The sequence below is a fragment of the Coloeus monedula genome (genome assembly GCF_965178545.1).
Source record: "Coloeus monedula genome assembly, chromosome: 11".
Taxonomy (NCBI): domain Eukaryota; kingdom Metazoa; phylum Chordata; class Aves; order Passeriformes; family Corvidae; genus Coloeus; species Coloeus monedula.
The window spans coordinates 636,065-659,568 of record NC_138791.1 but is presented as its reverse complement, the minus strand read 5'-3'; the positions used below and the strand labels follow the sequence as shown (position 1 = coordinate 659,568).

Here is a 23,504-nt window from a genome sequence, read left to right as displayed (position 1 = left end):
GTTCCAAGGCCGGATAGGATGGGGCTTGGAGCAGCCTGGGACAGTGGAAGGTGTCCCTGCCTGTGGCAGGAAATGGAACAATATGAAATTTAAGGTCCATCCCATCCTAAACCATTCTGTGATTCATTGTACGATTCTATCCCATGGTGTCTTTGCTATCTCGTAAGCAAATACAACCCGGCTGGGGTGTGAGGCCGCACCAGACCCACCTTAAGAGGCCCCTGCCCCTTGGGGCTGCTGGGGCCATCAGAGGGGAACAGGGAACTGAGCAGGCTGCAGCTGTCTCATGCCACTGCCAGCTCACAGTGTCCAAGAGCAAGGGGCAGTGCGGGAGGTGGGAATGGCCTTGCATCAACAAAGGGAACTGCAGGTTGCACGTGACCCCAAGGGTCAGTCAGGAATAAATGGTGAGATGCTGCATGTTCCACCGAGCACAAAGAAGGGGAAAGGCTGGGGTACCTGGTGACCTCCAAGAGGGAGGAAGCAGAGGGAAGCAGGCATGTAGGTGTGTCCATGGGAGGTAGATGATGTGCTGGGCCTGTGGGTGGACACCTTTGGGCGGACTGTGAGGTATCTTACTGGGACACTCAAGGCCATGGCCAATTGACCAGGGCTTCTCGTGGTGCTGCAGCAAGCGCAGGTGTGTAAGGGGGTGGGTGACAGATGAGACAGAGGCAGAGGAGCCACTCCCTGTCTGTCCCAGCTGTGGGTCCATGCTTGTTCCTTCACCCACCCTGAGGGACCCCCGGCTGCCTCCCTACCCCTCCTTCACCGACCCCACAAAAAGGCCAGGCCCAGGCAATTGTGTACAAAACCTGAAATAGTTTTACTTTGCTTTCTTTTTTTTTTTTTTTTTTCCTTCTTTTTTTAAACTTTGCTCTAGGTTTACTTAAGATTTTGTGAAGTCGATACAAGAGCATTTGATATGAATCGGTAAATAAAACACCGTCATAGATAGATAGCCACGATAAACTTTGTTAGAAATGTACATGTCGCGAAAAAATAATAATACTAATAATAATAATCATAATCATAATAAAAAAAGCCGGCGCGACGCCCAGGCCGGCGCAGCCCTGGTGGCCCTGGTGGTGGCCCCGGTGGTGGCCCCGGTGGTCCTGGCACACGGTGGCAGGTGGTTCTGGTTCCCCGCAGGCGCCGCGCCCCGGTAATGTGTGTATATAAACAAAGCCCATAAGAAATGTACAAATATAAAAAGCTACAAACATTAATAAATTACATCGTCACAAAACACGGAAACACTCCACAAGGTGCTAGTAAAATAACTGTCTCCCTCCTCGTACAAGAAGTTACGCAAAGAGCTGGTACCGGCGGGCAGCGCCCGGAGAGACCCTCCCCGTATAAAAACCCGGCGGTGGTTATTCCAAAAGCTATGTACAAGCTACATTCTAGGAAAAGGGGCCCGGGAGCGCGGGGCGGCGGGGGCTGCCTGAGAAACGCGCCTGCCACCTCCCCGCCCAACGCCTCGGCCCGCGGCCGAGTCCTGCGGTCTCCTCCTGCCACGTGGCCTTTGGCCCCTTCCTGCCCCTGGCTTTGCCGCCACACCGGCTGTGGCCACCCACTCTGCCCGCTCGCCAGGCGGGAAGAGGGGCCCAAGGCCCGGAGCCGGTGCCGGAGCGGGGGGCCCGACGCTCCTCGGTGGCCGAGATTAGTATTAACTTTTTGCGGCTAGTCGCTCTCAGCACTCTGAGAAAGGACATCTATATTAAAAAATATTTATAGCAGGATTCTGTACAGTCCGACCGCTGAAAGTTAAAGGGATTATTGTGGTGGTGGCCCAGAGCTGGGGCCACTAGAGCAGCAGCTTCCCGTTCCGGTGGATCTTCAGGATCTTGCCGAGCCGCTGCTTGGCCGTGGCCATCCCCTTCTTCGTGCGCTTCCCTGGAAGGAGAGCAGCGTTGGGGTGAGGACCCACGCCCACCCCACAACACCCCACATCACAGACCCTCCAGCTGCCTCCTGCCTCTATGGCCCTGCTGCCAGCCCTGCCCAGCGCCTTCAAGGACACCCAGCAGCACCCCTCAGGGGTTACTGGCCACAGGACAGGGCTTGGCTGGGAGTACGGCCCCTGGAGAGCCAGCCCTGCTGAGCTGGGGGCACAGTGCACAGCCACCCCGATGGACATATCCACACCTGTTCTGGGGAGGCACAGCTCTGCCAGGCACCCTCCTGTCCCCGCAGCTCTGCTGGGCATCCCCCTGCCCCCACAGCTCTGCCAGGCACCCCTCTGCCCCTGCAGTGCGAGCCCTGCTGCCCTGCGCCCTCACCTGCCCTGGCCCATTGCTTGTGGTCACCTGTTTGCCCACAGGGTGACAGTCCAACCCAGCCCCACCAGTGTCATCCTTCCCCTCAGGGAGAGGCTGCACACACACAGACACACACACACAGACACACACACAGACACACACAGACACACGGACACACACAGACACACGGACACACAGACACACACAGACACACACGCAGACACACACAGACACACGGACACACACAGACACACGGACACACACACAGACACACACACACAGACACACACAGACACACGGACACACACAGACACACGGACACACACAGACACACAGACACACACAGACACACGGACACACACACAGACACACACACACAGACACACACAGACACACACACAGACACACACAGACACACACAGACACACACAGACACACGGACACACACAGACACACGGACACACCCCCCACAGCTCCTGGGCACCTCTCTGACTTCCTGCACAGGAAACCTGCAGCACAGGGATCCTGAGCTCACGTGCTACCACAAGTCCTGGGACAAGCATGGCCCCAAGGATGCCTGGTCCCTCGCCCACCACACTGAGACCAACCCACACACCACCACATCTCCGTATTTCTCCTTGTCCTCTTCTCCTTGTCCTCTCCTCCTGCCGTGCCAGAGACATCACCCATCCTAGAGCTCCCTGATTCTGCGTCATCCCACCATCTCCTTCCGCAGTGCCTCCATCACCCAGACTGGTGGACCCCATGCTCAGGACTCTCCTGTGCTCCATGAGGAGAAGCCCTGCCATCCCCTCAGAGCTTCCAGCTGTCCTAAGACCCTGCGGAGGAAGATCCGATGGTCCCCCACTCCCTGCCAGGTCAGCCTCTCGCTCCCTTAGCAATGACCCCTTCTCTCCTTTAAGGACAGAGCGATCCCAAGGGCAGGGTGGAATCCACTGCCTGGCCAGGTTCCCTGCACGATGCACTGCTGCACTGCCCAGCTCGCCGGCCACATCGGGCTCCATCAGCATCTGGATCTGATGGATCATCTTCCCGTTACATCTTCCACTGCCTTGGACCTGCTTCCCACCATTTTACCACAAAAGCACAATTCCAGGCGAATACATTCTTTCCACTCCAGCTCTGCAGAGAGCCACAGGTACCACCAGCTCCTGGCAGAACCCCAGCCCCTATCATAGGCTACACACATTCTCCCCTATAGCTATCCAAGCTGCCATGCACTACCTCTAATCTGCTCCATTCGAATACCTGGAATTCAGGAAACATCTGCCACACTGCCTCACTTGTCACCAGGGCCTTTCCCAGTGGGATCACACAGAACTTTCACGCTACGCAGTGCCTGTCCCACACACCTGCCTCAGTTACACTTCCTGAGCCAAGTTCAAGCGCAGAGCAGGAGATCGTAGCCCAGATTCCAGGACAGCCTCAGCTTTCTCATGCTTCCCCTATGGCAGACAGCAACCAACCTCTTCCTCTCTCCTGCCTTCAGCTGCAGCTGTGTTACTCCCAAGGTCTGATATTCCTCTGCTCGCTTGTGGCAACTCTCCAGAGAGATCTGCAGTGTGCCCTGCTCTACGTGTCCTGGGAGGAACGTGCTCAGCTACAGTCAGCACAGAGCTGGTCAACAACCACCACCACCACCACAGTGCCTGTCCCAGCCCTGGGCAGAACAGCCTTCACGGATGCATCTTCCCCTGGACAAGGCGTCGTTGGAGAGGCCGGGATGTGACCCTGCAGTGCTCCTCGCAAGCTCGGGCCGTGCTTGGCGCTGCTCCTGCCATGGGATGCCTCACACCCTGCAACCAACAGCCCAGCAGAAGAACACCTCTTTGGCCCCCCAGTGCCAGGACAGTCAAGGCCACGGGCCCTGTCTCTGACTGGATCTGACTTGCATCCATACAGCTGCACCTGTGCATGCCCACGGCACACACGGCAGTGAAGGCCCTGCGGAAGGCACGGGGTACACGAGTGCTTCACCCTTCCCCACTCCTGCACCACAACCCCAGGCATTTCCTGGTACCTTTGGCGGAGGCATTGTTCTGCGAGGATGATGAGGGTCTCCTCTGTGTGAGGAAAACACCGGGTGCCATCGGCTGCGATCCCCTGTTAGGCTGGGCGACCCCAAAGGTGCTGGCCCCTGCAGTGTACTCGTGATCTGTGAGGCTGCTGGCCTGTGACTCCAGCTTCGGCTCGGGTGAGCTGCCTTCCTGAGCCGCTTTGCTTGCGTTGGGGGCTGATAGCTTCTTTTTGGTATTTTTTTTCTTCTTGCCTTTTTGTTCCTCCTTTAAAATGACAAAGATGAAGCTCAGATTAATCCCCAGGAGACCTTTAGCTAGGGCAAGGGCCAGCAGCGTTGCTTAGGGTCCTGATACAATGACACCCGCGGAGTTGGCCATGGACAAGCGCTCGGGGGCTGCTCCGACACCGTCTCGCTCACAGCTGCACACACACGTTTGCCTCTCGTGCCTCTATGTCCTTGCTCTGTGCAGGGCCTCCTCGTTCCTTAACAGCCAGCCGGGCCCACACCGACACTGCCCTGGCACAGCAGCGTGGTCAGCATGAGCAAATCTTTCCATCTTCCACAAAAACTGGCACCTCCTATCTTCAGGGATCTTCACACCCTTGCACAACAGCATGGAGGATATTGAACATCCCACTGATTCAGCCTCTGCTTCCTGCTAGGACACACACGTCATCTCCTGACCTGTAACTGCAGCTGGACATGCACACCAGGGCGGCAGCGGTCTGCCACTGTCCTGTGTCCCTTGTCTACTTTCAGTTCCTTTCTTCATGAAACCCTGCCACCATCCTCAAAGCTCTTCTACTCAGTAGTCCACAGAAGCCCAAGGCCACAACAACCTGCATCTCCACCAGCTTGCTGAGGTGCCTCACCAACCTCGCTCCAGCAGACCTTGTCACCTTAGCGCCTCACCGTGTCACCTTTATGGGGCTTCTCTGACCCCCTCAGAGACTGGACACTTACCAAACATCCAAACTGCCACAGTTCCTTTCCTAAACTGACCCTTTGCTCACAGTTCACCAAATCTTTGGAAGCAAACCCTGACACTTGCCAGCAGCCAATCTGCACAGACAGGTAATCACACCAGTCAGCCTCTCAAATACACATCAAATACACTCCTTTGGGGCAGCCTTCTCCTATTCTACCCCAGTAGCCATTCTCACTCCTTCATCCTTCCCTGTGCTTTTGCTCTGTCCCTTGCTGCCCTGTGATGTGCTCGGGTGTGTTGGGACACCACTGGGCTTGCATCCCATTTATTTCCCTGAGACTGCAGACCCTCGTGTCACTGGCAGGAGCAAACACTGCTGAGGGCTGGCACAGCGCTATGCTCAGGCACAGCTCTGCTGCTGGGGACAGGGCTCTCCTTTCCTGACAGCTCCTCCTTCCCAAGCAGCCTCTCACCTGCTGTGACAACTTGGCGGCGGCAGCGGCGAGTCCAGTTTCGATGGAGGCGACTCTCGTGCCTTCCCGCACCGGCCTGTCCTGCCGAGGCACTGAGGGGCCAACTCGTGCTGCAGGGAAAGCAAGGCAGGTGAGGGGCAGGAATGTGCCCATGGGACCGCACAGCCAGCACAGGGCAGGGGGCTCTGCCCTGCTCAGCCAGGAGAGATGGGGATGGTGCAGCCTCTGCCCTTCCCTTCTCTGGCTGCGAGTAAAGGCACAAGAGCCAGCAGCCTCCAGGCACAGTGGCACGGGCAGAGGCTGCTGATAAAGATGTCACACAGCTGGGCAGCTCCACAGCCACCTGAAGCCAAAGCCACGTGGGTTTGTGCCCACATCCTGGATTATGAGTGTCATTTCCGAAGGAACGATGCTCCCCCACAACCAGGGGAGGACATGCAGGGCCACGAGCTGATAAGACCAAGCATGGGCTGCTTGTCACACACAGCAGACACAGAGGGTCCCCTCTCACTGTTTCTCACTGTGCCATCAAAGGGGTCTAGGGGCCCTCTTGCCTGGTGAGCTCCAACAAGCCCAGGACAGATCAAACCCTTCCAGATTATGAGCTTTGGCTGAGCCTGGAGGAGACTATTCCCACTCGTCTCTCACTGTTCCCACAGTCAACACCTGAAATCCATGGCAACTCAGCTGTCCAGGGATTGATTCACTGTTACACCACTGCTAAGGTGGCAGCCAATTGATCTATCACTAAGAGTGTGAGGAAAAGTAAACCAACCAAGGAATGGCTTTTTCCTGCCAGCTGATTGAAGGAGGAAGGCTAAAACTGCTTGGCAGCAATCCCAGTGCATGGATCACCTCCCACTGTGCTGGAAAGGATTAATCCTTCACGTGATAAAGAAATCACTAACAGTGTGTTACGGTTTCCACACTCCCTGAAAAATGGCTGGTTTCAGCGATTTGCATGACTTAGCCTGGGTCTGGGCAGCACAGACCACAGCACTTACCCGTCGGGCTGTAAGGGGCATCATCTGAACTTTTCCTTTTCTTTGATCGGGATTTGAATACTGGATTATCTTCGTCTGATTCCAGAGAAGGGTAAACTACAGTAGGAAACAAAGGCAATAGTTTCAGTTTAGGAAACAGCTCTGCCCTGCAGAGGCCCCCTTGCTCTCTTCAGGTGCAGTGACCACAGGCACCACAGCTGAATGGTCCCCAGAAGTGCCATTGAGCACTTCTGTCACAGCTGTGACACTCAGGGGACTTCCCTCTGCTCTCATCCACACATTACTCTTGGGAGCTGCTGTCATTAAACTGTGACTGGCTCTCTGTATTTCCCTATAATCAAAGAATATCCTGAGCTGGAAGGGAGCCATAAGAATCATCGAGTCCAGCTCCTGGCCCTGGCACAGGGTGCCCAGTGAAGCTGTGGCTGCCCCATCCCTGGAAGTGTCCAAGGCCAGGTTGGACAGGGTGTGAATCAACCTGGGATACTGGAAAGTGTCCCTGCCCATGGCAGAGGGTGGGACTGGATGGCCCTGGAAGGTCCCTCCCAACCCAAACCACTCTATGATTTCATGATAATTATGGCAGAATTGGGGTAACTGGTGTAAACTGGCTTTGTGCCCATTTCTGCTGCAGGTGATTGCTTTCTCTGCCAGAACTCAAAATAGCATTGGATCTGTTTTCCATGTACGGATTCAACTTCTTACTCCTCTCAGCTGGAGGTTTAATTGCTACTGTGCAGACAAGGACACTTCTGTCACAAGTAGCAGCACCTGACCCACATTTCTGGGACAGTCCCCCATTTCTGGGTTGACTGCTGCAGTTTTGGGGGCTCTCCATCTTTCTCGAGAGTTTCTCACTGTGCCATGCTTCAAATCCAGCCTGCCTGGATGGTGGTATGACCCTGGGCTCTGCAGCCAGTCTGCTGTCCCCTGGTCTTTGCTTCCTTTGGTGTGCAGATGCCGTTCCGTGTGCTGCTCCTGCGCACACCCCCGGCCGATCGCAGGGTGGCCGAGCAGGAGGAAGCGCCACGAGCAGAGGGCATTTGCCAACACTCACAGGTGCTCCATGCAACCCCAGGCACACCCTCACTCTGCTTCCCTCCTACTCACCATAATCCGAGTCCTTAAAGCAGGCATCCAAGTGGTCCTGGTCCTCATCGTAATCCTCGATGTCGATGCTGTTCTTTGTGCTTTTCTTCAGTAGCCGCTTCCCGGCGTTTTTGTTGCCACCACCACCAGTTTTTTTCGAGTTTTGTGTGGAGAAGGAGTTGTTCTTGGCCTGATTGGTGCCCCATGATGTCTGAAGGCAGGACTCTGAGGCCTGGAGGTTTGCCATGGAGAGCATGCCCTGGATGGCTTCCTGCGTGCTGGGGGAGGCAGGTGGCTGGCTGTGGGACACAGGGAGAAACACCAGGGAGCTCAGTGATTCCAGAAACACCAACCCCTCCAGACAGCTCACTCCTTCCATGGCAGTTTTGCTAGGAGAGAGTCCCTGATTCCTCTGAGTAGCTGGACATACCACCAGGGCCAGTGGGGAATTTTATGGAACAGGAGTACCACAGACAGCACCTCAGATGTGGGGGGTGATGGCCCAGGAGCCAGGGAGGTGTGGGCAGGCCCCTGGGGGCTGTCAGCACTCTGGGCAGGGCTCAGGGAACTTCCCAAAGCCCACAGCAGAATTCCTAACAGCACAGTGTCTCTACTACCAACTATCATCATCATCCTCCTCCTCCTCATCATCATCATCTTTTAATATCTATCTATCTATCTATCTATCTATCTATCTACCTACTTACCTATCTTTAATGCTATTTTTCTATATTACCAAATCATCCTCCTCCCCATCATCATATTTTAATAGTGTTATTTATAATCTATACTACCATCTCCTGTCAAAGGAGAGCTTATGCATCAGCACTGCTGGGGGATGTTGTGGGGGGCTCTGCTCCAAACTGCCTGGAAGTCTTTGGTTCCAGTTCATGCCATAGGCTTCCACCCCTCCAGGAGCTGCTGGAAGTTAATTCTGAGACTGGCAGAACGTATCATCCAATATTTCCAGAACTTTGGAGTTTGGGCAAGCAGTGAAATGCAAAAAAACCTTGCTGTGGCAATATTTGTTACACTTGTTATGCATTTGTTGTGCAATAGAAGCCACAAACATACAAGAGAATTAACAGCACCATGTCACTTTCTCCTACTTGAGCTTAATCTGGGCTCTGAATAATGTACAAGACCTTAAAGGAAGTTTCTGGGCTCTAATGGCATTTATTCATAATCCTGAAAATGAGTTAAGACTTGTCGTGTTCGTTCATGACTCAACAAATAGAAGAATATCAGAAAACTTATTTAGGAAAGAGCTATGTAAATCCCTCTGATACCATGCCTTCTCTTCTGCCTTCTCCCTGGTGAAGGAATATTTTGCATCATCTACAAGGAATTATTGTATTTTCTTCCAGTCTTTTTCCCTGAACTGTTTTTCCAAATGCTGGACTCTCAAAATACTGCAAACAGACCATCAAATACTGACCACTAAATGGGCAGATCAGAGAGGAACTGCCTTAAGCAACACAAACTCCAACAAATAAATGGTGGGATATGATCAAAAACAGTGGTTCTGAGAGTCAAACACCAACCTGAAAAGGGGGAAATGTCTCAGAGACAGAGCAGCACATGGGGCAGAGTGTTTCTCATTAGGGCACGTGCCTGGTGCGCTTCCATCAGGAATATTTCAGCTTTCTAAGCCAAAAAAAATTCAAGAAGACTCAGGAAGCAATTTTGAAGCTCTGGAAGAACCATATCTCCTTTCTGTAGCTTCAGCAACGATTTTTTAAAAACCACATTTATGAAAGTAACCTACCAGAGAGTTACAATTATGGCTTAAAAAAAACACTTGAAAAGAGCATTGGAGCAGGAACAAAGCAGCCAAAGTTCTCCTGCCCCTGCTCTATCCCCACAGCCACCTCCAAATACACTGGAGGTAGCACTGGGGGATAGCTCAGACCTGCCTCCAGCCCAGCAGCCTTGTTTTCCTGTCCTCAGGCTGTCAGCTGCTGTTGTGGAGGCACAGAGAGGAGGACACTCTAAGAGACACACTGGCAGTGGCCTGTGCCTTTGTCTGGCTTGTGGCAGCACTGGTGGGGCAGCAGGACCAGGGCAGGGCCTGTCCCCTGCCCTGGCACTGCTGAGGCCACACCTGGAACCCTGGGCTCAGTTTTGGGCTCCTCTTGACAAGAAGGACATTGAGGGGCTGGAGTGTGTCCACAGAAGCGAGCAGATGTGGGGAAGGGTCTGGAGCACCAGGAGTGGCTGAGGGAGCTGGGGGGCTCAGCCTGGAGAAAAGGAAGCTCGGGGGGACTGTGGTATCAACACTGGTGTGCCAAGATCACATGCCAGAGCAGGGGGACCAGGCAAACAACTGTGCTGGGCACAGCACCAAGGCAGCACTGATGGACTCAGGCTTCACCTCCTCAGTGGGCTGGGCACAGGAACGGTCCCAACACCCTGCATCATGCAGGATACCATGCAGGGAGTCGGTGCCTCGCTCTTCACCACCAACTCTACCACTGCCATCTCTCTCCAAGGATTCAACCTCTCTAGGCAGATCATCTCCTTCCTTCCATCTGCAATTACTGAGTCTTCTACCTGTATCCTCATATTTAGAAACAGCAGAATGTTACTGATTGAGTGTTGGCTCTGTGGAAGTCACAGTTATATAAAAGTATGGAACTCCAATAATTTCAAGTACAAACCCCGTGTTTTCTTCCATTTTTGAATCAGACCTGAACAAAACAAGTAATTTTGCTCCTTTCAAGATCAGGTGATGACCAGCCCTCCAAGCTTTTTCCATATTCCATTTCAGTTCTTCCAGCCTGTTCCCACATTCACAGCAGCCTTTCTGCAGGAGCTCTGTCCTTCCCTCTCCCGGCCTTGCTGACACACGTAGCTGAGCTGCAGCTCCCTAGGGCAATCTAGGTAATGCCATCAGGGCCTCTGGGGTGGCCAGCTGCTAGTGACAGCCCAGTATTTTACAGAATAAAGTTTCCCATAATTCAGATAAGGCCACTATCACAAAAAGCCCTGACCTGCTTCCCAAGTGACTGCTTGGGATCCAGCAGCTCCAGCACTGGTCTGACAGGGATGCATGTGCAGACTGCTGGTGTGAGAGGAGATCCCACCTGCACGGCCGCTCTGTGCAGCACCCACCATGTACACATACACATCTATAAACACACACATTCCCTGTCCTTAATCTGCCTTGCCAGTAGAGAAAGATGGGAATTGTTCCTGAGAGCCAGACGTGACCACACGGGCATCACGTTGCGACACAGTGTGTTTGCATATCGTGTTTCCTCCATTTCATTTTTAAAAAGCACGTTACGGCCATTTAAAAAGCTGAGCGTAATTATGAAATGAAACACAGTAATTACATTTACCAGGGGCTTTTTCCAATCAAGATGCAGCACACACTGCCAAAACCCAGTGTTTATCCCAGAGCCAGCATTGATATGACACATTCCCACTGAACCACCCCACACGGCGCAGTAACCCAGCCAAGTCTGGTGACGGGATCGTGTGTGTGACTTTGATTTCAGAAACCACAGACCCTTCAAACACCCTGGGTACAGTGCCCAGGCTGAGGGGGGAAAGCAAAGGCCTGACTCCTGCTCCATTCTGGCAGTTTAACCCCTTGCAGACAGCAAAATTGCCAGAGAATTGTCAAGGACCATTTCAAAGCATGCAGTGAGCTGTGTTATCCACAGAATGGGCAGCAGTGTACACATGGCCAAGGAAGATTTCTTTGAGTTCTTGTAATAGTTGGTAAATTTTCTTTTTTTATACCAAACTTCCAGCATAGGAGTTTTATTAACCTGGCAACTTTATTACAGCATTAGACACACCTAACTATTTTTTGATGTGTCTAATGACCTGCCAAAATGTAGCTGTAAAATCAACCTAAACACTCATCCCATCATGAACCATAATGCAGAATGGAAAAGGAATTCACAGGGATGGTCAAACAGACAAGCGTTAATGTGATTATTTCTTTTGAAGAGCAGGAGAGGAGTTGGGGCCAAATCTGAAAAGATCCGGAAAATCCAGAACCACTGATGCAGCTGAGCTCAGACAATAAAAAGTACTCAATTTCCTAAATGCTGCAGACATGGACACCTCTCCCCATGCTCTCCACCACCACAGGAGGTGGCTGTTTGGTCAACCCCTCCTTGCCAGGGAAGGGGCAGCAAGAGAGGCAAACCAGGACTAAATGGAGATCAGATCTCATCTCTAGAAATAGCAGCTGTGTCAAGAGAAGCCTTCTGCAGAGGTGCAGTGATTATGTGCCTTGATTGTAAAGTCACTGGCCTTTTCCATCACCACTAGGGACAAGAACAGAACTGAGAGGAGAATCCATGTGCCCCCCATCTGTAGGAAAGCAGAGGTGTTCACCCAAGCACTTCCCACTGCCTTATTTCTTGGTGGGAAGAAGAATGATAACCAGAGAAGGGAGCAAGGGTAGATACTTTCCTATATCCTTCTTTCAAACACCTGGAATTTGTGGCACCTTAGAATGCCTCATGGGAGAAATGGTGGCCATTTCGATTACTTTGTTACATTCTCACTACATTAAAAACCATAATTCCCACCCTCAAGCTGCAGTCAGTGAACTCTCTCCTTTTCAATGATTCATCTATTACAGCATTATTGCTAAAACTGATGCTCAGCATCTACAGATGTGAAATCCTCTCTTTGTTCAAATTATACCACCAAAATCTTACCTACCTCTCCCTCCAGACCACAGGAAAAAGGAAGAGTTCGCTTGCTGGAGAAAAAGCAGTTACCAAGCTGCACAATTCATTCTCACTCACACACAACCACAAAAGAGGAATTTTGTTCACAGGTAAGAGGGAAAAGCATCCCTTGGTGCGTACCTGTTGGTGTTATACTCTAAACCCCCAACTTCCTTGCTTGCCTGCAAAAGATCAAGAATTCCTGCTGAACTTCCACTCTCTTTCTTTACTTTGGAATTGCGCCCCGGCTTTGCCTCTGTGTCGATGTGGAGCAAATCTTCATCTGATGAGTCCTCGCTCTGCAAAAACAAGGAAAGGGCTGAAAAAAGGTGGAAACTCACTGAGCTGGTCCACAAGAACAATCATTCCTGCAGCCTGCTGCTCCTCCAAAGACACAGAGCTAGCCTTTGGAGTTTGCTTTCTTTAAACAACAAAAAAGAAAAAACCAAGTACATGATAAAAGTCCATTTCCTTGCAGCCTGTAGGCATGGTAGGCCTTTCTTTCCTCTTCCAAAGCTTTGAGATCTGATCCTGTTCATGGGATGAATCCCCTTTAACAGTGGTGTTTCCAGAGACTGTGTTGCCTTCCCAGCCCTGCTCCTGCTCTGCAGACCATGACCCTCTAGGAGAGGAAAGGGCTCTGCCAGCCTGGACCTGCAGCAGGCACAGGACCATTAATGCTGACAGCCCAGACACAGAGACAGAGCCACCCTGCCATCCCCACAGCAGCAGACTGGGAAGATCAAACAGAGGAATGGGACAGTGTCATGTGAGGCCCTGGAAGGAGCTGCCTGCATCCGACCGTCTCTCTGGGGCTGAGATCTCTGAGTACTGTAGTCTGGTGTCTGATAAAACAAGTTTCTCCCCCCTTCCTGCCCTACTTTCAGGCTGCTACAGCACCAGCCCTTACTGCTTGAATGCCAGTCTGTTGCCTCCAGGGACTCCCTCCTTAGGCTCCTGCACCGCTGGCCCCAGACCACAGGTACTGACTCGGACAAAGAGGTCTGCACTTCCTCCAGATTGTCCCAGAGACAACCCAGGGTGAAAAGAATTCCTTACTACTTAAGGTCAAACATTTTGGTCATCTTTGGTTCTGTCTTAACAAACTATTTTGCTTTTTCTGATTTATTCAGGTGTTAGAATGTGAATTTGTATTAACCACAGCAGGGCAAAACATTTAGTTTTAATGTCATTTTATTTCCAGCATTGAGCTTCAGTGCTAACTCAGAGCAAACTCACACCTGGGCTGTCCCACTGCTGCAGGTGAGCTACAGCCAGGCTCACTGACATCTGGGTCAGAAGTGCTCTAGATTTCAGCCCATAATGAGCAGAGAGACTCTGCCAAGTGATGGAAAACAAACACTTTAGGTGCTACCTCACAGGAATAGAATCTCAGAATGGTTTGGGTCAGAAAGGACCTCAAAGAGCCTCATGTTCTAGGAGTGCCTCCTCGTGAAGGTACAATAACCTCATACCTTGTATGGTACCGACTCCACCTTTGGCTTCTTAACAGGAGTGTGCTGCAGGGCTTCCTTTTTATCTGATAAAACTGAGTAAATAAAAAGAAACAAAAAAGTCACGGGTTTTTTCCCTTCAAAAAGCAGCCCTTCTATTCCACTTGCATTTGACTGGCAGGTAAGACATGGCTTGGTTTAATAAAAATCACACAGATTTTAAAGACTATGTTGATTGTTTTGGACAATCACCACCAAAGACTTTGTTGAGCAGGTAAAGACAAACCAGGAAATATCCTTACAGGGCAGTTCTCTTTTTGCAGTGTTTTTCTTTCTTCTGATTGGAAACTCATCAATTTTTAGTTCACCATCATCTGACACATATTCATATTCATCCCGTACGGGTTTGGCCTTGTCCTCTTTAAAATTCTGCAGTGACCCAAACACGCTGGTATTCAGATGGGTTTTGACACCCTTTGAACTGAAAAAAAGTATTTACAAATCAGTAACAACACTCTGAGTAGAAAACACCTTGTGACTTGACAGGTAATGAGTATCTCTATGCAGAAATCTCAGTCAAATTGAATTCTTTCAGGGGTGCCAAAGCAATTAGAATAATTTTACAAACACATTTCTGACCCTACGATTTATATCTCAAAATAGGATTCTGACCAGAGCACTAGAAGTAGATTTAGTGATAGGGTATTTTCTACATTGACCAGAAAGGCAGATTTTCATCTTCTTGTATAAAAAATATTAATAATGACCTTTCAAATTCCATTTTTAGTTGATGTGTGTTGTCATGTTTTTACTTACCCAAGCAATTTCTTATTAGAGAAAGAGAATGTGAATTTATTGTCCTTATTTCCTGATAAAGGCGTCTTTTCCAGTTTGTGTTCCTCTTCCATTTTTAGAAGTGAATCAGGTTTACTGTTCTGAAAATCAAAAGACCAAAACAAAATAAGTCAATCAGTTAAATGAGTCATTTATGTTTCAGCTTCCCAGGTATCCTCAGAATCTATTCATCTTTAGGCAGACAGAAATAGAACCCTGGAATCACAGGATGCTTTGGGTTAGAAGGGGCCTTCAAGGCCATCCAGTGCCACCCCTGCCATGGGCAGAGACACCTTCCACTGTCCCAGGCTGCTCCAAGCCCCATCCAACCTGGCCTTGGGCACTGCCAGGGATCCAGGGGCAGCCACAGCTTCTGTGTGCCAGGGCCTCCCCACCCTCACTATTTCAATATTTCGCAGTATTTCTTCCCAATACCCAAATAAGTTACCCCAAACGTAGCAAGCAACAGAGGATTTTGTAACAGGAGAATTTGTTTGCACCTTTCCCACTAGAGCTTCACAATGAACAGCTGTTTCAGTGAGCTATTTCAGTTAAATTTTCCCTTATCAAAAGCCCTATTAAATTTTCCCTGCAGATAAAATGTTCTATTTTGCGAGTGAATTTCACTCTCCCTGCATTAGCCCCCAAGGAAGGCAAGCTTTTAATCCATGGGGCATAATTCAGATTTCATTAATTCTAATTTCATGACATTAAAATTAGTTATTGATTATTAGCTATTAGTTAATTATTGATTAGTTATTGATTTCTCATGAGTTATTGATTTCAGACTTAAAGTAGTAGGACTGTGTCGGAGCAAGGATGACAAAAGGGATCAGCACTGAACCATCTCACTGTTACCAGTTTGGTGTCACTACAGACACATGGACAATTCAGCACAAGAATCCATCCACCCCCTCTTCCTTTATCAGGGATTAATCGATTATTTTCTGCTTAATTTTCTTTTCTTTGGGAACTGAAAGTTGGTGCCTTGTTCTCTCTGCTTAGGCAGAGCCACAAACAATTCTCTACCCTTGGCTTATCCCTGTGTGGCAGAATTTAACAGGAGGCATTACCTTATATTTCCATTTGGCTTCTGTTTTGCTTTTATTTTGCTCTCGAACTTCAAATTTCTCCACCTCATTCTGCTTGCTTGCAGATTCCTTATTGGGAACACTTAAAACAGTCTTTGCAGCCTGGGAAAAAAGTCAGGAAAAAGTCCTCTGAATGAGGATAGAGTGTTGGCATGTCAGAAACACGGGCTTTATACGGAAAATATATTTGTGAAAACTCCCATGTATTCTTTTTGAACCCCAAACTGAGATTCAATCAAATATTGCTCCTTCAGAGTCTGCAGAAGAGCAGCTGCACTTCTCCCTGATACAGCAACACGTTCCTCTCCCTGTCTGTCACCCCATGACAGGTTTCACAAACTGCACACAAACTGTTAGAACTTCAGAAATGTTTTAGGAAAGATTTATGGATATTTCTTCACAAACAGCATACAACCATTCCTCTGTCAGTGCCTTGATGGATCCTAGCCCCTACTGAAACCACTCACAAAATTCATGCTGAATTAAAGGGCATCAGAATTAAAGGACATCAAAAAGAAACTTGTCCTACTCGGGCAAAAGTGGAAGAAAACAACTGTTCTATTGTCAGTCACTCATTCTGGAGCAACATCTCAGGCAGATGAGACACTTCAGAGACAAGTTCTTTCATCACTGATACCTCTTGATATCAGTGGGTTTCTGGGAGGCTCCATATCAGTGAATAGCCAAGCAAGCACTCAAATCAAATCCAAAGCTGCGTGAAAGGAGGGCAATGAGCTAGCAGTTACAAACCTTCCCTTTGCTTCTGCAGAGCCAGGGTTTCACAGTGTGCTGCACACATTACTTTCTGCATGAGACTTATGGAGTGATTTTATCTCTCTGAGGGTGGGAGAAGAGGGAGAGGTTAGAACATGACCCACCTTCCCCTTCTTTGGCGTCTCGATCTTGGTCAGAGCCTCCTTCGTGTGTGCCTCCAGCAGGTCGAGGTTGGGGATGGCTGGTGGTGGGCTCTCCTTCACCTTTTTTCCTTTCTTTTTGCCTTCTCCCTTCACTTTCGGTGTTTTGGGAGGTTTTGGGGGCTTGGGAGGCTTCGGGGGTTTGGATGGCTTGAGTTGTTTGGGGGTTTTCACAGTTTTGGGAGTCTTTTTTTTAGGGAGCTTTTCTACAGGTGGGGGCGGAGGGGTGACCTGGACGGGCGATGGAGCCTCCTCCTTCTCCACAGGACAGACCTCCTCAGCCGTGGTGTTGGCACTCGTGTCGGCTTTGCTGGCTTTTGAAGCGTTCTGTGGTTTGGCACAAAACAGAAGCTGTTCAGACCTTCAGATACTCACCTGCACCCTCCGTTAGGTGGGGAAACAAACCCCAAAGACCCCCAAAGATGTGATGGAGGGGGATCTGCAGCACAGGTCAGGCTGACCAAGGCCACAGGAATGCTCTGCTCACCAATTCCCACCCCCAGCTCCCACCTCCACATTCCTCAAGTCTGGCCTGGAGTAGCTCCAGAGGCTTGATAGGGAATGTAACTCTCACTGGGTTGTACCATCACATGGGACTGTTCAACAGCCTGTCCACACAGCATGGAAAAAATGAACAGTCTTCTGCTTAAAATGCTGATCAGCTTGAGCAAAAGCCCTTTCCATGTAATTCTGATGTGATAAATATAGCACAATCACATTTCATGCCCTCGGGAAAAATTAGCCGTAAAATAGCTGCCCAATTAGAATTAACACTGACTAATCAAAAAGAAATTAGTTTCTGCTTAACTTGCCATTCTGACAATCAGAAAACTTAAATACTACATCAGAGAGGATCAAAGGACAAGATAGATTTCAGTTTTAAGGTCTCTGGATGTGGTTAGAAACAGGGTGGAATGTAGCACCATGTCTTCCTAAAGGAACTGAATCAGCTGCGGTCACCTCTTGCTGTCACACCTCTCCACCCAGTGGGACATGGTACCACACTCAAAGGATGATGCCTCCATGCATTTTATAGCCTAGACCCTCAATACAGTAAATATTACAAAAACAGCACAAACCTCACTTAATCTTATTTCTTTGGCAAGGTCCTTGATAAGTTGTGCTGGTTTGAAGTTTTCTGGTAGTTCATCTTCATGCTCTGCTAAAGCCTAAAACACAACAAAGCCAAACTGCTGTTTCTGTGCTTGTTTTCTTCAAAAACAAAAACAAAAAACCCTCTTGAAGTGACTCATTCATTTTTTTTCCTATGTACTGAAATCAATCTTGACTGCATTAGATGTTCAAATAAGAAAAACCTTTTCTTTTCCCCCCTGTTCTGGATGTTAGCGTAACTAATTGTTCCAACAGATCAACAAAGTCAATAATCTTTTTTCAGACATTATTGCATTTTCACAACTGCAACATCACTTTGCTCACCCCCAGCTCTCCCAATCCCTTCTCTTTGGCATCTTAGAACTGGATGTTTTGAAATGGAGATGTTATTTGTTCCAGAACTTCCTCTCTGCTCCAGCAACTGACAAACACAGAATATTAATCCAGGCTGCTTCTCCTACCTGTTTTTTAGTCCACGACCTGAAAGCACCATTGAGAATCTTTGCTCCTTGAAGGAGATGAGCAGGAGGTTGTTGTCCAGCTTTATGCAAACCTAAGCAGAGAAATAACCCAGTGTCATTCAACCGCTGACAGCTACAGTTGTTTACAGAAAGCATTTAATGTGAAAACTGCAACTGGGAAAGCTGAAGTTAACTCTTTGAGTTAACTCAAATGAATCCCTGCTACAACCTGATGGTAATAAGCAATACTTTTACTGTGTCCCAGGTCCAGCTGAGCCTTGCTCCCCTGTGCTCCTGTCAGTTCAGGCTACATTGGCAGGGCTTTGGCTCCCCCTGCTCCCATTCCCAAGCTAACTTCCATGGGCACCCATCCCAGGCTCTGGGAATAAAAAGGAGCCATCAGCAGTCCTGTGACTCTGACTGAATTCTGAAAAAGCACCTTGTGGATGAATTATACACATTTTTCTTGTTACAGAAGGATCTGGTGGGTGTCTCTGGACAAATTTCATAGTAGGAGAAACGGAGGCAAAGAGCAAAGCAAGGCCGAATCTGTAAAGAACATTTACACATGGATGTTTGGATCAACTCTGCAGGAATCGGATTTGGAAGCGTTTGAACTGCATAGAAAACTTGGGTTTAATTCCCAGTGCTCCTGCTGGCCACGTGCTGATGCTCCTGTGGCCCCTGCACACGAGAGCTGCCCTCGTACTCCAGCCGGGACCCGTGGGGTGCCGGGAGAGGGGAGGGCTGCTCTGTGCCTCGGGCTGACAGAGCCCACGGCTCATCCGGCTGAAACTGGGGGTGAATCCAGACTGACAGGCAGCTCGAATCTGAAGTGAACTTCCAGCATCATTTGGTAAAGCAGTTTAAAGCTTCCCTTAGGCACAGGAAAGAGGGACAGCTCAAGTCCCCCCCAGAGCGCGATGGCAGGAGGTTCAGGGTGAGCTGGGCCAGAGCAGCATGTTCTGCTGGTATGCTCAGAGCAGTTTTCAAACACTAACAAGACCAGTTTGGGCCACCTGTTCACCCTTTGTGTGGACATCAGCATAAACTCAGGGTAACTGTCCTCAGACCCCAAAGCTGAGCCATCAAGGCAGGCAAGGAAATGCAGTTTTACCTTTGAATTTCTCTAATAGATGCTTCCCCATATACCAACACGCCGTTTCAAAGTTTGGAAACTGGGTCAGGCTGACAATTTTCAATCGCCTTTCTACTTCATATGCCCTGCAAGACAAAGCCACAGGAACCTGAGCATTGCAGAGCACGAGTGTGTCCCAGAAGTCCCAGGGTCACTTTGCAGTGCGTCCCCTCTGTGTCCTGCTGCCACACAGGCTGGCGTCAGGCCAAAAGCAAAACATGACAGCACTAGTGAAATACTGAGATACAGATGTATGATGGTTTTATTGCATTATTTGCCCAGAGTCAGTAAAGAACTGCTTGTATTGTCTGACACTGGGCAGAGAGCCCAGCCGAGCAGGTTGGGGATTATCCAGCAATGAATGGCAGGTGCCAGGGTAAAACTCCAGGCAGTTTGCAACAGTTCTTCCCTCAGTATGTGGCCACATCAAGCCAGGCACCTCAGGTATCCTCCCGTGCATTGTGCAACAGGTGTAAGGACAGCTCAGGAGGGATTAGCACGAGGGAACACAGCCAGAGGGGACAAAGGTGGGTGCACCATCCAAAACTGCCCAAGAGCTACACCAAAGTTACTGTCAATGATTCATTATTGCTGATTTATTAAAAACTGAGCCTCTACACAACTTCAGATTTTAAAGGCAGATTACCTCATCTGCATTTCCACGCTTAGACTGTGTAGAAAATGTCCTGCAAAGGCCAGGCAGTCTACTGGTGTTAGAGTTGCATAAATCCAACCTAAAAGAGAGAGAAGACTCCTCAAGACAAAATCTCGAAGGCCAGTAGCGCAGATTTTAATCCCAACATGATGTCTGTACTTCACTGAGCACCTTACTCCCGAGGTACCTGCACAGCCCAGCCCCAGAACCACACACACTTTGAAGAAAGCTGCCTCTGGTCCCTTCCTTGTTTTGCTACATAATGGCATCTGCTTTCCTGTCTCCACAAAACCCTGTAACAGCTCCTGACATGTGCTTTATCACAGTGTCAGAATCAGGTGTTTTCCAAACACGTATTTTCATACAAAAATCTACTCAAGTTAGTGACTCTCTATAAATTGCTCTGTGTTTGTTCCACCATCTGCTCCACAGATGGTCATAAAAGAAACACCTACTTTCCACTTCTTACACTCAAGGTAAAATTCAAGTGTGTAAACGTTTGGTGCAAGAATCTATTCACACACTGTGGGTCACTACCAGTGCTCCTGAGCACTGGTTGCTGTCACTGCCTGCACTCAGATGAAGGCTCAGGAGGGCTCTGCTTCATTTAAATGCACACAGAGGGACAGAAAGTCCCTGTCCCAGTTTCGACAGGTAACAGGGAGGGCTGGAAACAGCAATGCAAATGAGGAAATTATTGTCTATGGTGAGAGGAAGGTGAGGGAGACGAGCTGGAGCAGAACTGTGTTCATTTCAAGCCCTCCACTATTTTCTGATTACCTCCTGTCCTCGTGGAGATCCTCCCAGGAACCAAGAAAAACAAAATGCACCATCCCCAATATCCAGTGAAAGCCTGAGTCTATCAACTAACCCGTAAAAATCTGTGACACGAAGGTCTTTGGCTCCATGTGCAACAATAAACGCATGTTCACACTCGTGCAGGCACCTGTAGTTCCTGAGTGTCACAGGGGATTATTGTCTGTGACAAGGATTTGGGGGTGCCATGGTCCGAATGCAAATTCATTCGATGTAAACTGTCTGTTAGATGTCAGAAAGCACCAATGTCTTGGTGGATATGGAAAGAGAACTCATGAGTTACAACAACCCAGCTAGACCCTGAGTGGAACACTCTACCTATTTGTTTTAATTTTAAAAGGCTGCTAAAATACTAATAGAAAGCAGTAAAAGTTATGGTTTGTTTTGTTTTGTTTGTAAGCACATGAAATAAAACCTCTACTGAGAATTAGACTTCGTACTTTGTCAGAGAAAGTTGTCAAATCCCAGCCCTCTGGCATTTTGGATGTGCTACTCTAAAGGATGAGGAAAGCCTCCTGCCCCAGCCTGCTCACCTGATGGGATGAAGAGTGTCTGGCCTTGTTTAACGGTGCATTTGTAGCATTTATCTACTTGGTCTGCAAAAAACATCTCACTGTGATTTGCTGCTGACTGCCAGCGTTCATACAGAGAAATATTTGCAGAGGCTGGTTTGATGAGATAAAAGATCTTTTCTCCCTGAATTAGAAATATAAAATTAGCAACGAGCAGCCAGACCAAACAACACTGCACTGGCACACACACATAGAGACACAGACATACAAATATTTATCTAAGTATACATGTAACATTGTGTATTTGGGAAGTATTTAAATAAAATTAATTAGTCAGCTTTGTACAGAAGGGCTGAAATAATTAAATCACAGCTGACCACATCTGCTCAGATTTGTGGGAGTGATGGTGAAAAAGCTTTATGGTGCCAGGCTCCATCACACTGCAAACACAGGACGTGGTGTCTTTAAGGCCTGGGGTGATGTATGTGCAGAAGGCACTAAACAAATATTAAAATCCTAATAGAGAGAATTTTCTCTCTATATATACACAGAGGACTTCCATGCTCCAAGTGCTTCCTCACTCAGGAGACCCTGGCACTGCTGGGAGTGCACCCACAAGAGCAGTTAAGGCTCAGATACAACAGGACAATGACCAAAAAACCTGAGAGCTGAATTTTGGAGAGAATTTTATGATGGTCTTTGTGTGTAAAACTGAGTTTGGTACTAGATACACCCAAAAGGCAGACTCCCTCACCTTCAGCACGTGGTACCAGGCAGAAGCCCCCCCAGAGTCTATGTGGAAGTCAGTGTAGCTGTCCTTCACACAGATCAGGCAGTACTTGGTCACTTTGGGCTTAGCCAGCAGAGCATCATCAGGCCAATAATTTTCCACCCAGGACAGTTTCTTAACGATATCAGGAGGCTCTACAAAGCTGGACATCCTTACAGAGAGAATGGAGAACACACAGGCAGCTTTTAAAATGGAGCACAAGGACCCCGGTACGGCAAGAGGAGGGTGTGACTAAAGCTCGCATGGCAAACCGGAGCAGCTCCTCTCGTGGCAGTGGAACTGCTCTTCATTCACAAAATTGGGAAAAACTCTTTACAGACAGATTTAAGGGTTTTTAAGTGTGATGACTTAACAGCAATCCTTTGCCTTCTCTCAGCAGTATCATCTATGATCAAATATTTGCTGTTTGTAGTTTTCCAGCCCCTGCCTCTTGCTGCGCAGGTTCAGGTACCAGCACTCCTGTTACCACAGTCACCTTTCCAGCCCCCTTCAGAAGAGAAAGTGAAATGTGTGCCCTTTGACAGAAATCATCTGATAAACCTTAAAAATTAGCAATTTAAGCTTAATATTAATAAACCAAATAACAATAACATTAATGCTTATGGATAAATAAGTCTTGATCTGATGCTGAAAATCAGAGATCTTATTTAGATTGACCAAATAATATTAAAAACTCAGAAGAAGGAAAAAGTCTAATTTGGGTTGATAATGTGAATATATTTAAAATTCAAGATATATTATATATATTTCTATAATTCATATGAATGAATCTATTTATTTACATTAAGCACATACTCTTACTGTATATGTATCTAAATTTATACAAATTGTTATCTTCATTCACGTCGAACATATGTTCCTATTTATTTATTTATATCATTCATATGTTATGTTTTTATCAAATATATAACATATACTATAGTCACAGCTAAGACAATGCAGTGGCATGACAACCAGGTATTAAGTGTTTCATCCCAGAATGTGCTGAATTTTAGATTCAAATAGTCCAAAATTTGGGCTGAAAGTGCAGGAGGTGAAGATTCACTGCTAGACACTCTGAAATACCACATCAGTAAGAGTATCTGCACTTCAAACTGATCCTAAATGCTCCCACATGTCATCTGTGCTCAGTGTCAAGCCCTGATGACAACAGCTCCATTTCCATGGCACGGAAGATGGAGCTGTGCATTCAATTAAACTGTCACTGTCTATGCTAAGAAATAAAATATT

General features: G+C 48.5%; 1 protein-coding gene across 2 annotated transcripts in view; it reads right to left on the bottom strand.

Moving 5' to 3' along the window:
* Nucleotides 1–868: 868 nt before the first annotated feature.
* Nucleotides 869–23,504, bottom strand: part of PHF2 (PHD finger protein 2) — a 59,741-nt gene continuing 37,105 nt past the window's right edge. The window contains exons 6-22 of one of the 2 annotated variants that reach the window (XM_082288606.1): nt 22,239–22,425; nt 21,506–21,668; nt 20,148–20,235; nt 19,481–19,587; nt 18,364–18,455; nt 17,869–17,958; nt 16,754–17,116; nt 15,858–15,977; nt 14,767–14,885; nt 14,253–14,431; nt 13,972–14,045; nt 12,638–12,795; nt 7,821–8,098; nt 6,711–6,806; nt 5,707–5,816; nt 4,306–4,567; nt 869–1,899 (exon numbers count right to left, since the gene is read on the bottom strand). In XM_082288606.1, the coding sequence (XP_082144732.1) occupies nt 1,811–1,899; nt 4,306–4,567; nt 5,707–5,816; nt 6,711–6,806; nt 7,821–8,098; nt 12,638–12,795; nt 13,972–14,045; nt 14,253–14,431; nt 14,767–14,885; nt 15,858–15,977; nt 16,754–17,116; nt 17,869–17,958; nt 18,364–18,455; nt 19,481–19,587; nt 20,148–20,235; nt 21,506–21,668; nt 22,239–22,425 (2,575 nt within the window). In that variant the 3' untranslated portion in view covers nt 869–1,810. The remainder of the gene's footprint in view (nt 1,900–4,305; nt 4,568–5,706; nt 5,817–6,710; nt 6,807–7,820; nt 8,099–12,637; nt 12,796–13,971; nt 14,046–14,252; nt 14,432–14,766; nt 14,886–15,857; nt 15,978–16,753; nt 17,117–17,868; nt 17,959–18,363; nt 18,456–19,480; nt 19,588–20,147; nt 20,236–21,505; nt 21,669–22,238; nt 22,426–23,504) is intronic. The other variant, XM_082288607.1, reaches the window with a different exon arrangement.